Source organism: Cannabis sativa, chromosome 1 (genome assembly GCF_029168945.1).
Source record: "Cannabis sativa cultivar Pink pepper isolate KNU-18-1 chromosome 1, ASM2916894v1, whole genome shotgun sequence".
NCBI lineage: Eukaryota > Viridiplantae > Streptophyta > Magnoliopsida > Rosales > Cannabaceae > Cannabis > Cannabis sativa.
The window spans coordinates 4,693,335-4,705,426 of record NC_083601.1 but is presented as its reverse complement, the minus strand read 5'-3'; the positions used below and the strand labels follow the sequence as shown (position 1 = coordinate 4,705,426).

Genomic DNA, 12,092 nt, shown 5'->3' with positions numbered 1-12,092 from the left:
CAATATAATGACATGTAATTATTTTAAAGAAAATGTGATTGATTTGTATCTTTAGTATTCATTGCAAGAAAGCAAAATTATTGGCTATTAAAAAAAAGCTTTCGTTTTTTAGATATAATATTAATATTTAAGGATCTTTTTGCTATTGGGATAAATTTAAGACCGTCTAAAAATTCTCACTAAAATTCTGGGATTGTGCGTGACTTCTCTTGGGACAGAGTAATTTCTGATCTTTAGGATTGCAACGGCCTCTCTTCCCCTAGAAGTGCACTAATATCATAAAATGGGAAGTGACTTTCCTAAGATAGTGACAGTTGAAGCTTGCTCTGATAATGGGTTGAAGTGTGCTGACCTGTTGGGTCGCATGGTTCATTGGTTGGAGATATCTCGTTTGAATGATTTGTATATGGACCTGCTGTAGTGGAGGATGCTGACTCTCGAGTGTCTTCTTATTTTGGTACCCATGTGGAGGAGATGGTTCATCTCCTCCATAGAAGCTATGGGAAGTGTGACATGGAATTGTAAAGGGTTGGGCAAACCTCTAAAGTTCTTGAGCGGAAAGTCCCTAATTTTTAAAGAGCAGCAGATACCCAGCAGGAGCCACACTGCTATATATACCATTGAAAAGTCAATTTTTTTTAGACACTTAGCACCATTTTTCTCACAGCCACCTTCATTGCAACACCATTGGAGTTGCACAAATGTCAACAAATTGGTCGGTCATTCTTTTGACATTATTATTTTATCAATAAATGATGAAATTGATCAATGTCAAGAGTTAGTAAACTAAAAATCTGTAGTCTACAATTCCCTTTTTGGGCATACGCGAGATGGAAACCTTCACAATGAACACAAGCAAAAACTTAAAATGTCTGAAAATATGTAAGTTCTACCATTCAAACTTCATTCCACTGGAACATTGCATAATGGGAGGAAAGAATCATACAACTCGGACAATAACGTCTGGACACAAAGGGGCAGCAAACAAACACACATATCACCCTTCCTACAACACTAAAAAAAAACATATATTTATCAAGGCACCACAGTACCAAACTGACCAAAACAAAAAAAAAAAAAATAATAATCTAGGTCTCCCTCCAAACTATTTTCCATTCCTTTCCCTTTTAGTTATGTACTCTCTTCTCTCTCTCTCTAACTCTTTGTTTGTTACATCATTAATCAGATTTTACATGGCTAGTGCAGACCTTGTGATCTTGACCCCAGGGATTCTTCAAACAAATATGTCAGCAGGCTGTATACAACGTAGAAATCCAAAACTTGAGCCTGACATTACATAATAGGCAGCAGCAAGATGATGCTTATAGCCTAAACAGGATAAGTGAGGCTTCCTCCTTCCTTTGTATTTTTTACCCAAATGGGTTTCCTCCAACAGATGGAAAAGGAGTCGGGGTAGCAGGTGCAGAAAATCTACCAGCAATCTGTTGATCCACATTTAATGAGCCAAAAGCTGCACCCTCTACAACACCACCTCCAAATGCTTGATTCCTGCAAGTCAGTTCAATCAGGGTAATAAGATTTTAAAAATATTAACTTGAACAAGTTACTCATTTAAACCAAAAAGTGTTAAAATGGACACTCGATTATCTCTCTTAAATTCACTATTTCATTGTGCAGTCTTGTCAGTTTCTAACTTTCAACTGAAAAGAAATATGTAATTGCTAGAGTAGTTACCCTGAAGGTGGCATGTTAGGAACTTGTTGCCCCATGTAGGCCCCTGATATTCAAAAACAGAATTCAGCTCAAAGGGGGAAAAAACAAAGGATTGGGAGGGTAAGCAATACTGAAGGGAAAAAAACTAAAAAAAAAAAACCCATGAAAAAAGAAAAGAGGATGGTTTTACTTGGTGGCAGTGCTGATCCATATTGAGGAGCAGCTTGAGGAGGAAATGCTGGTGCATATGATTGGGGCATCCATGCAGACGGTGGTGCACCAAGACTGGAAGTGCGCATTAAGCCCGATTGTGGCATGCCAGATGGATTCAGCACATTTGGTAGAGCACCTTGCAAGGGTTGCATGGAAGGAAACTGCAGCAAAAGAAACACAGTTTACGAAAGCTATAACATAAGACAACCAACTGATTGCAACATAAAGCAGAAATTGTAAATCTTACTGTTTGGCCTTGAACAGGAGGAGGTTCACTGCTCAGATCAAATGGATTTGTTGATTTTGTCGACTGCTGGAAAGTATGCATGGGCTGTAAAATGAACAAATATTGAAACTCCTATTCGCCATTGTCGTTAACAACCACTTAACTAAAAAAGAACCAAAAAAGCTAAAAGTATAGGGCATGACAATACCACTGCCGTATTATATTGTGTGGGGAACCCCATACCACCAGGTTGACCAGTTTGCCACCCAGGAGCTGGTGCCCGGTAGGCTGGATAGTTTACAGTAAAGAGATCCTACAAAAAATACAGAATTTTTAATACAAATTCACAGATATAAAAGAGAAAACACCCAAAGCAAAAACTGTCAAAGACAAATACCTCTGGCAATGCCATCCTTCCACTTGATTTTACATCAGCAGCAGAAGATTGTGATACAACAGCAGAATTGATGTCATGGGCAGGTTGCAAAACAGCCGGGGGTGCCTGTGCTGTTAAGTTATTAGGCAACCCTTGTGCATTAGGGGCAGGCGATAAATTCCATGGCTGTCAACGATCCAACGAGAAACAAAATGAAAAACTGCTCCACTTTTCAAATATATCATCAAAATCAAAGAGAAAACACCAAAAGCCTCACCTGAAAGCTAGAAGGTCCAGTAACAGGTTGTTGAAATTGCTGACCACTTGACTGATTACCAGCAACAGGGAAAAGGGAAGGCTGTTGTTGTTGTTGCATATTAGGCCACTGCATAGCACTGGGCACATTGACAAGAGTGTTACTACCATTGACTGGAAATACTGGTGTTGATACAGGGGCAGCAACTGAAACACCATCCAGAGGAGATACTAACAAGTTGTTCACTAGAATATACATAGAAGCATCGGTGATAGGGAGCGTTAATTTCAGCAGTGCAGAAAAGAGAAATAATCACTAAACAGCAATATTATCATGTTACCAGAAGCTGTCACAGTAGCAGTGTTGGCCGGTGCAACAGAATTATGAGGAACAGGTGCATGAACAGACAATTGTGATAGTACAGACTCCAGTGGATTCACATTAGGAGCTTGAGACACATTTGCCTGAGGGAATGCATCAAACGAGGCCCAGTTGTTGTCACTGATTGCATTTGCAGGCTGTGAAATGGACTGAGATATAGCTGGTTGTTGCTCAGGTGCGGCTGATGCAATAGGAGTTTCAGGATCAGCATCAAAATCAATTAAACTTCGAGAAGTCTCCACTTTTACTTCCACGGGGTTGTTCCCACTGGCTGATCCCAAACTACTGGAGGATGCAGTTCTCTGAAATTAACAAATCAGCCAATCACCACTAGTTGATTTAAATTTGAAATTTTTAATAGAGAGAGGCCTAAATCAAATTAGTATACAAGCATCTAAGAAACAGAATGAGTACAGACTCAAGGAGGAGACATAAAGCCTTTAATTGCTAGCAGGCAGAAAAATATAGTACTAGAAACTGGTACAGCTACGTACTATATTTATATACTTAGATTGATAATAGTATCCAAAGAAAAAAACAGTTTCATATACTTAGCTAACTCAATTATCTTGAAAAAACTAAGGCATTATATACAACCTGCCTAGATAGAGAAGCCATCAAATTTTAATGAATAAATTAAAAGAAAAAAAAACAACTACTGATGTAATAATGTATTTTCATCAATATAGTAAAAACATCTTCTGTTAAAAGAAGTCTCACCTGAGTCTGTGCAGGGACATCAGAAGTCCTGGCAGTAGGTTTTGGAGGCTCACTAATACGGAGAGGTATTGTATTCTCCCCTAAAATCTCCCTAACAGGCCTTACCACAGGCGGACTGGAGGCCCCTACATCTTTTGGTCGTTCAGGAGATCTACCTTCCAGCTTTAGATCACCTTCAGACATTCTCCTATCGTCTTGTCTCCTTCCATTACCAAACCTGTCATCCCGGCGCCAATCATTAACAATTTCAGGACGGACAGGGCTCTTTCTAAAATCACCATACTGCCGACTTTCTTGATCATAACCAGGACTTCTTCGCCCCTCATAACTTCTTGCTCCAGGGCTTGATCTCTCATTATAACGACGGTCATTATCCTCATAAGGTGGACTTCTAGACCCTCCTTGATATGAATCTGTTCTCCTGCTTTCATATAATTCTTCCTTCTCCCCCTGTACAATATACATTTAAAAAAGGATATAAGGATACTTCACCTTAAACCCATCCACCCACACACAATATTAAAATATACAAATATATGCTTAAGTGCAAAATAGTGAAATAGACCATTTAAAGCACTTCTAGTTCTAGCAATATTTACATGTGATCTCAACACTAAAGGAAACAATAAGCTTACCTTTACTCTAGGAGGTCTGTCCAAGTTCCTTTCACCATTATATCTTCTATCCACATAAACATGCTTAATAAAATCTCTAAGCCTCTCAACATTACTGTAAACAAGAGCATGGTGAACAATGAGCATCAAATTGAAATGGAGTCATTACTTAAAAAAATTGCAGTTGCATTAAAACCTGCTGTCTGGGAAAGAATTCCGCTGTGGGTCCCATTCTTTCAGGTAAATCTCTTTTGCACGCTGTCAATGGGAAACAGAGATAAGCCATGTGCAATAAAAGGAGAAAGATGGGAAAAAGATTCCAACAGCTGGGGAAAACACATGCATCTTACCTTGTTTCCCCCTTCTTGAAGAGCATTAACTTCTTGTGATGTAAATTTAGCCATTGATACTGATTTCACTCTGTGTGTGAACTCTCGGCTGAAAGTTTAACATAAATAAACAATATAAACCACACCTTGTTCACATCTATAAAAAAAGCAAATTTTAACAGCAAAGGACAGAACTTACTGTATTCCACTGCAGGTTGTGCAAATAAACGTCCAGAAATTAGTGCAAACATATTGGGGTCCCTGTTTAACATAAAGAAGTAAGCAATATTGTGATAGAAAAAGAAACAACTATCATAAGAAAGATGTGGACAACAGTTGTTACAGTTTCTAAAATTCCTACTTTAAGCCGTTAAGAAACTCTTTATTACATGAAGATCCATAACCATTGCTCAGCAACCTAAAATGCAAAATCCAATAAAATTTTTTTATGGTGCTCCAATTACTAAATTTCAATAGCATAGTTATAAATCTAAGAGAGAAATCCTTCAGCATTAATTCTCAGTACATAATATATTTCCATGGTGAATTGTTTGATAAGTAACGAAGCTTTCTCTTCAGGATAACCTTATCCACCTTTCTTATTTTGTTCATTAATATTGTTTTTGTTCCTTCTTTTACAAAATTGATAACGAACAAAGCCACTGAGATCGTGCCCCTACATATTTCTGTTATGGCATTGATGATAATTCAAATGGGGTCAACATAGTCCAGAGGCTTTATTAAATCATCATCACCAAGGGTTATCTGGGTTTGAGAATTCAAAAGGTACCACTTGTGTCTGAGTGTGTTGTGCGTGTGTCTATATACAAAGCAGATGCTCGTAAAAATTGTTGCCAGTGCCATTGGAGGTTATATAGAATTAGATTTTATGAGGTGCCATTTCGTTCATCATTCTGTTAAATCAGTAGTTTTCCTATTCAGCAAAATTTAAATGGAACTGGTGAATCTAACTCAACTAGAAACCCATATTAGGACGTCCTTCATTTTGGTGCGGATAAACAAATACAAAAACAAGCCAACAAACACAAATTAAAATAATTTAATTCACTAAGAAATGGACAAGCTTATCAAAGAAAACGAAATGGGCAATACCCCATAATCTAGTTGTCCGGACATTCAATGTAACGTTACTATGCATAATTGAAAGAAGCACATTCCAAACATGCAAGAAGAAGCAGAAATATACGGCTACAACATATAAAAATGAAGCTTAAAAAGACATAGATAAGAAAGAAGAGATAAATATCGTACCAAACTATTACAGTTAATGCATCTACGATTCTCGGCAAGTTTGAGCAGTCCACGAATAATTCGTTCATTCTTTTCATCCTCCTTCACTCGACTCGCCATTTCCCCCACTGCCAATTCCAAAGAACACCATAGTTATGTAAAGAAAAAAAAAATAACACTAATCACAACAACCGAAATAAAAAAGCTAGGTCACAGAATCTTTTTTCCCAAATAATTTACGCAATTTCAGTTTCTTCAAAATCCAAAAGTTATATGCCACCAATACCAATTACGCCATTGAAATTCAACGCTTGCACATTGATTTAATTTTGAGAAAAAGAAAAAAAAACTTAATACATACACAACTTAACAAATTATTGTCTACATTTCCTCGTCAATCGAAGGAGGGACCACAACTCGAATAACAACAAACTAATTAAAACTCACGATCCAAGAAAGAAAACAATAAAATGAACGAAATTAATCAAGAAACGCCGTGATTGGAAGCCAAGAAAATCGAAGAGAAAAAAAAAAAGAAATAAATATTGACATATATAGAGAAGTTACCTGGATTTGCTGCAGACGGAGAGGTTGGTCTACCGCTGCAGCCTTCTAGCTGACGACGTTGACAAGAAGATGATCCTACAGCTCACGCGCTTCGCGTACCGCTAGAGAGAGAGAGTTGCAGATCCTTAAGGGGCTGATAACAATGGCTTTTGTACAGCTCAGAGCTTAACCAAAGTCTGCTTTTCCTAAAATGTAGAGAGAGAGAGAAGGGTTGGGTTGAGTTATTTTGGTTTTGGGTTTAGGGAATGTTAGGGTGTTGTGGGACACAGGATAGGTATTCTGTTGCCGAGACTATAAATAAAATATTAATCCTAATTTCACGTAATTGGTCAAGACGAATCTCACATTCTCATAATGACAGTCCACGGTCGCAGTAGGCGACTTGCTTTGCTTTATCAGTACTTACTAACCAAGTTTTTAAACACCCTTTATTTTCATATTTAATTACCAACCCAAACCTCCATTTCGTTCGACTTTCTGCTTCCCTAATCTATTTTTTCTCTTCAAATTAAATGTTACAATTGTATCGGTTTTCGCAGTGCAAGTAGTGCGGGTTGTAATATTTTTTTAAACCAAACTGTAAATATGAATTTTATAATTTTTCAATTTATAATTGCATTTTAAGAATCTGTAAAATTATACTGCAAAAATACAGTGCAATTTGAATAATTTATACTATTATTATTAAATATTATAATTAAAATTTTAAAATCAATCTAATAAAGTTTTAATAATATGTATCAAAAAATCTTATTAAGATTTTAATTTTATAACATATATATTAATCATCAAATTATTATATTAAATTGTCTAAAAAAAAATAATATAATATACACATATATTTATTTTTATATAAAAAATAAAATAAAAATTATATTATAAAAATTAGTAATTTTATAATATATAGTGTAGTCTAATTTAAATAGCAATTATTAAATTTAAAAAATTAAAACTATAATTTTTAATTGCAAAAAGATTTCAAACTGTATTTTATATACAGTAATTTGTCAAGTGTGAAGAATTTGATCAACATCCTTAATCAATACACTACTATATTAGAGGACCATCATCGCTATTATTATTAATTATAATAGACAAATACTCACATGTATACATCTGTATATTTTATATTTTAAATATACAAAAAAATTCGTCTTTAGTATAAAAAGGAAGGGATACCATTAGATATGAGGTGGTTTTACTAATTCCCTATATTATTATTTGGCCTCTTCCTCATTTCCATATCTCTAGAAGTTTCCTTTCTAGTTGTATTTTTTAGTATTTATATATATATATATATATATATCTTTATATATTAAAACTACCTATCTAACGGCAATTTTTTGTTTAACGATTCTTTTTTTATTTAGCCTCACGATTAACTTAACAGACTGTTAACGTTAAACGTTAAAAAATAAATAAACCCAATAATTAAACCAAAAAATTAAACAATCTTTTTTTAAATTAAAAAAAAATATCTCACCCACATATCTCTCTAACAAATCCTCTTTCCTTCTTTTTTTTTTTAACGACGGTGAAGGCTAACCATCAATATTTGAATAATAAAGCAAAAAGTTGAAAGCTCGACAGAGAAAGGAGCAAAACACTGTTTCTTTTTTCCTTTTACTCTTCAATGAAGCTCCTTCTTTTATTGATGTTATTATTTTTTTACCAATTTCATCGTTAATATTCTGAATTAGGGATTCTCGGCCAATTCATATTTTCTTTCTCTTTTAATTATTTCTGATTTTTGACAAAGACAAACCGATTATACTACCCTTCTCTTACTTCCTTCCTTGAATTCTCAAAGTCACTCCAATGGTGAATCTCATCATTTACCTTTATTTCTTTGTTTGAAAGGTGTCGTTTTATATACATACAATATATTTACTGTATTTGATCATTTTATTATTTCTAGATGTTACTTGTAATGTGTTTCGCACTCTCACGCCGCTCCTCTCTGCCTTTAAAGCCTGAAACTGAAAAAACTTGAGCCATTGAGGTATGCCTTTCTTCCTCTTCATTCAATTTTCATTTAGGGTTTTCGTTCTTGGAAATCTAATATATATATAAATAATTTCCAGATTTTTTCCCAACAGAAACAAAAAGAAAAATGGTTAATAATATGATATGAAATATCAATGGCGGTTTCATATCTTCATTTTCTGCAACCTTTGAACTTCTCTTCCACAAGTCGTTTATCTATTTCCAGTAGAGACTCTCTTACGAGAAGGAACACTTGCCTTGTATTAGCTTCCAACAACAAGGTTGTCTTTTCTTAATCCATGATATTTAATATATATATATATAGTCAGACCCAGATGTATACAGTCAGATTTCTACTGTGTTATACTATGGTAGTGGTTGTTACATATCTGGAAAACTAAAGATAGAGACATGGATTTGATTATTATATCAGATCTTTTTATCTCTTGAAGCTGTTCATCGTTGCCCGTTAATATGTAATCCATTATTATTCGAGCTACATCTGGACTGCACATTCTCATTGCTTCACCATCGTGTAAGGTATACACCTCCTTCCTGCATATCAAGGCTATGCCTTGTTCGATTTTTTTCCGCCTCAAAACTCTTATTTCAAACATTGATATACTGTTAGAAGATTACCCGGTTCTTAGCGGACAATATTCCCGTACCCCAAATGTTTGCTGACTTGTCTTTTTATGTTTCTTTGATTCAATTGCATTCATTATATTATTAGGCAAGGGATCATGTTCTTTTTGTTAGATCATCAGCTAACTCCATTATTTATCTCACCAACTAGCCTATTTTCCATTTGCCAGTTCTTTTAAGACTTTTTATTGTTTGGTTCAGGAGAGATTTTTCACAACTACGGGGCTATGTTGCAGATGAACAAGTTTTATTTTCAAGAAAAGGGAAAGCTTAAGATTATTCTTTCGGGGCTACTTCATTGCTTGTCGTTCTTGCCTCCTAATAAGGAAAAGGATGCCTCAGCTGAAAAAGTAGCTCCTTATTTTCTGATTGTCATCTATGTTGTTATAATTATAATCTTACTAAATTCATAAAGATATTGGTAAGAATGCCGATTTCTGGCAAGTAAACAAATTAACTTTTGTATGTAAATTAGATTTTCATCACCTTTGATCCAACAATAACTTGAGATTTTCCTTTTAGATAATCTAACCTGATTTTGTTATGGTTTTTAATGTTCTTTCTTTCAAAGATTTGTAGTATAAACCCAAAATTTGTATTATTGCTTTCTTTGGAAGAAGATTCTTCAATGACTGGACATACATAAGTAGAACCTATTTTGATTTTCATATTTTTTGTTGGTATTAATGACTCATAGTTGCTTGTTCATTTACTAATACAAAGTAAGAAAAATCCCATAACTGAGATTCTTGTAGCTAATGATCTAAGTGTGACAATCTCGCTTCAATCTACATACATTCACCCTTATTGGACACATTGTTATTATTTGTGTGTAATATAGAAATAAATTACATTACATATTGAAACTATTTTGTTAGAACTACTGCTAATATTATTCTCGGACTAGGATATGCCTTGCAGCTGCCATTATTGTATTGGTACTGCAATAGTTACTACATGAATGAAATGGATGTAGTTTTCTCTTACAAGAAGCTATTTTGTAAAATAACTACCACTCTAAGCTTAGTTTTATTTTTCATAAGGTTTTTTATATTGAAATTTTAACTAATAATTCTTTTCTTCTGATTTAAGATAATATTTTTTCATTCATTTTCGTTACATAATATTTCCTTTAAATTTTTCAAAACGCATATATTGATCCTTTTAATTTTCCCGAAACAAAAAGTAAATGTTGAAATCATATGTTGTTATGAGTATGAATATATTGAGATAAATTTAATGTTCATTATTAATAACAATGTGTATATCATAGCTTTATATACACAATTATGACATTCTTAGCAAGTTTACTTTTATAAAGCAAATCATTTAAAAAATAATTTACATTTAGTTGCCGAATTCTTAAAAAAAAATACTAGAACTTAAATAAAACTAATATGTACGTGGCTTGCCACGTAACTTTCATCTAGTATATATATATATATGAAATGAAAAATCAAACATAAAATTTATTAAAAATTGCAGCTTCGACAAAGATTGTAGTTATGTCATGAATTGTACCAATTTCCAACTAAGGTCATGTTACTATATACGCTTTTGTACACCATATTAACGATCTCCTACATTTAAACAATATTTCAAAAAAAATATATATTATATATTCATCATTTGTCTCATCTTTTATTTATACAGTAGAACCTCTATCCAAGAATACACCTGTACCAAGTAAATTATATTATAATTGAGAGGTTATAACTAAATAGAGTTATACAAGAAAAAAAATTAAAAAACCAAAAAATATCAACGTAACAATAATAACAATAAATAATCATTAATACTATACCATAATAGAAATATTTTAGAGTAAATATAATATTCATACATGTATTATAATTTAAAATAAAATTATTAATTTTACATAAATAAATTTACAAAATACATATATATATTTTATTAAGATGTAATTATTCTTATATAGAGGTATACTTTGGTAATACGGGACTTAAATTAGAGGTTATTCTTGAATAGAGTATTCTTAAATAGATGTTCTACTGTACTATTAGCGAGAATAATTATGGAACTCATTTTGTAGCCGAAGCAGTCTAAAATGGTAATATTTGTGCTATTTGAAATACGAAAATTCATTTTATTGTGAAAAATTCTATTTTAACGTATTCCTCTATTACATTGCAATTGTTTCTGTTTATTTTATTTATTTATTTATGTTTTTATTTTATGGAAGTAATCATGTCTGGTTTGTTAATGACTATATCCTTTAAAAAAAATCTCCTACATTTGAATTTTATAAGCTTTGAAATTTATAGGCAGAAAACTAAAAGTGTAATGATACTTTTCTTTTTAGATATAAAATAAATGATAAAGAATTTCTCAATTATTATCTTGAAATCATTTTGTATATATATATATATATAAGGCGTGAAGGACGTGTCATAGGTACGTAACCCCGTTAAAACATCTAGATTATAATTATATATCTTACTTTTATAAAGTATATTTAAACAATTGTTAAAAAAAGTTATGTTTAAACAAGAACATAGTGTGGTATAGGACTATAAGTTAACTTATTGAAACTAAGATCATTAGTCATCCTGTCTAAATATAAATCCATGTGATTTATTTTACTATTATCTATTAATAAGCAAAGTTTAAAAAAAATAATAAATAACAAAAATCTATGAAGAAAAGGAAGAATAGCAACACAAAAAATAATGAGATTATTTCACAAATACACAAAAATAATAAATAATTACAAAAATACGGTTTCACGGAATTTTAAATATTTTTACAATTTTTTTAATTTTATTTACAGAAAATACTGTCTTTTTATGTTGTACTCTTGTTAATTTGTTGTTGATTTTTTTATTTTCTATAT

At 32.7% G+C, this 12,092-nt stretch overlaps 1 protein-coding gene and 1 long non-coding RNA gene across 4 annotated transcripts; one reads left to right on the top strand and one right to left on the bottom strand.

Annotated features, from left to right (window-relative positions):
• Positions 1-869: 869 nt before the first annotated feature.
• On the bottom strand, positions 870-7,013 carry LOC115705157 (probable ADP-ribosylation factor GTPase-activating protein AGD14). Of its 2 annotated transcripts, none has more exons than XM_030632397.2 (15): positions 6,608-7,013; positions 6,062-6,168; positions 4,989-5,050; positions 4,811-4,898; positions 4,657-4,718; positions 4,482-4,575; positions 3,847-4,296; positions 3,086-3,428; positions 2,767-2,990; positions 2,511-2,675; positions 2,322-2,426; positions 2,135-2,218; positions 1,865-2,048; positions 1,696-1,738; positions 870-1,509 (listed from the first exon to the last, which is right to left on the bottom strand). In XM_030632397.2, the coding sequence occupies exons 2-15, from the start codon at positions 6,158-6,160 to the stop codon at positions 1,371-1,373; spliced, it is 2,142 nt and encodes a 713-aa protein (XP_030488257.2). In that variant the 5' UTR covers positions 6,161-6,168; positions 6,608-7,013; the 3' UTR covers positions 870-1,370. The 2 variants fall into 2 exon arrangements, with proteins under 2 accessions (XP_030488257.2, XP_030488259.2); XM_030632399.2 differs by having other exon boundaries at positions 2,767-2,951; positions 6,608-6,925.
• Positions 7,014-8,139: 1,126 nt separating this feature from the next.
• Positions 8,140-9,906, top strand: LOC133030294 (uncharacterized). 2 transcript variants are annotated; one of them, XR_009684145.1, is made up of 4 exons: positions 8,140-8,428; positions 8,526-8,609; positions 8,707-9,128; positions 9,440-9,906. It is a non-coding gene; the product is annotated as an uncharacterized LOC133030294 (long non-coding RNA). The 2 variants fall into 2 exon arrangements; XR_009684144.1 differs by having other exon boundaries at positions 8,707-9,133.
• Positions 9,907-12,092: the final 2,186 nt, after the last annotated feature.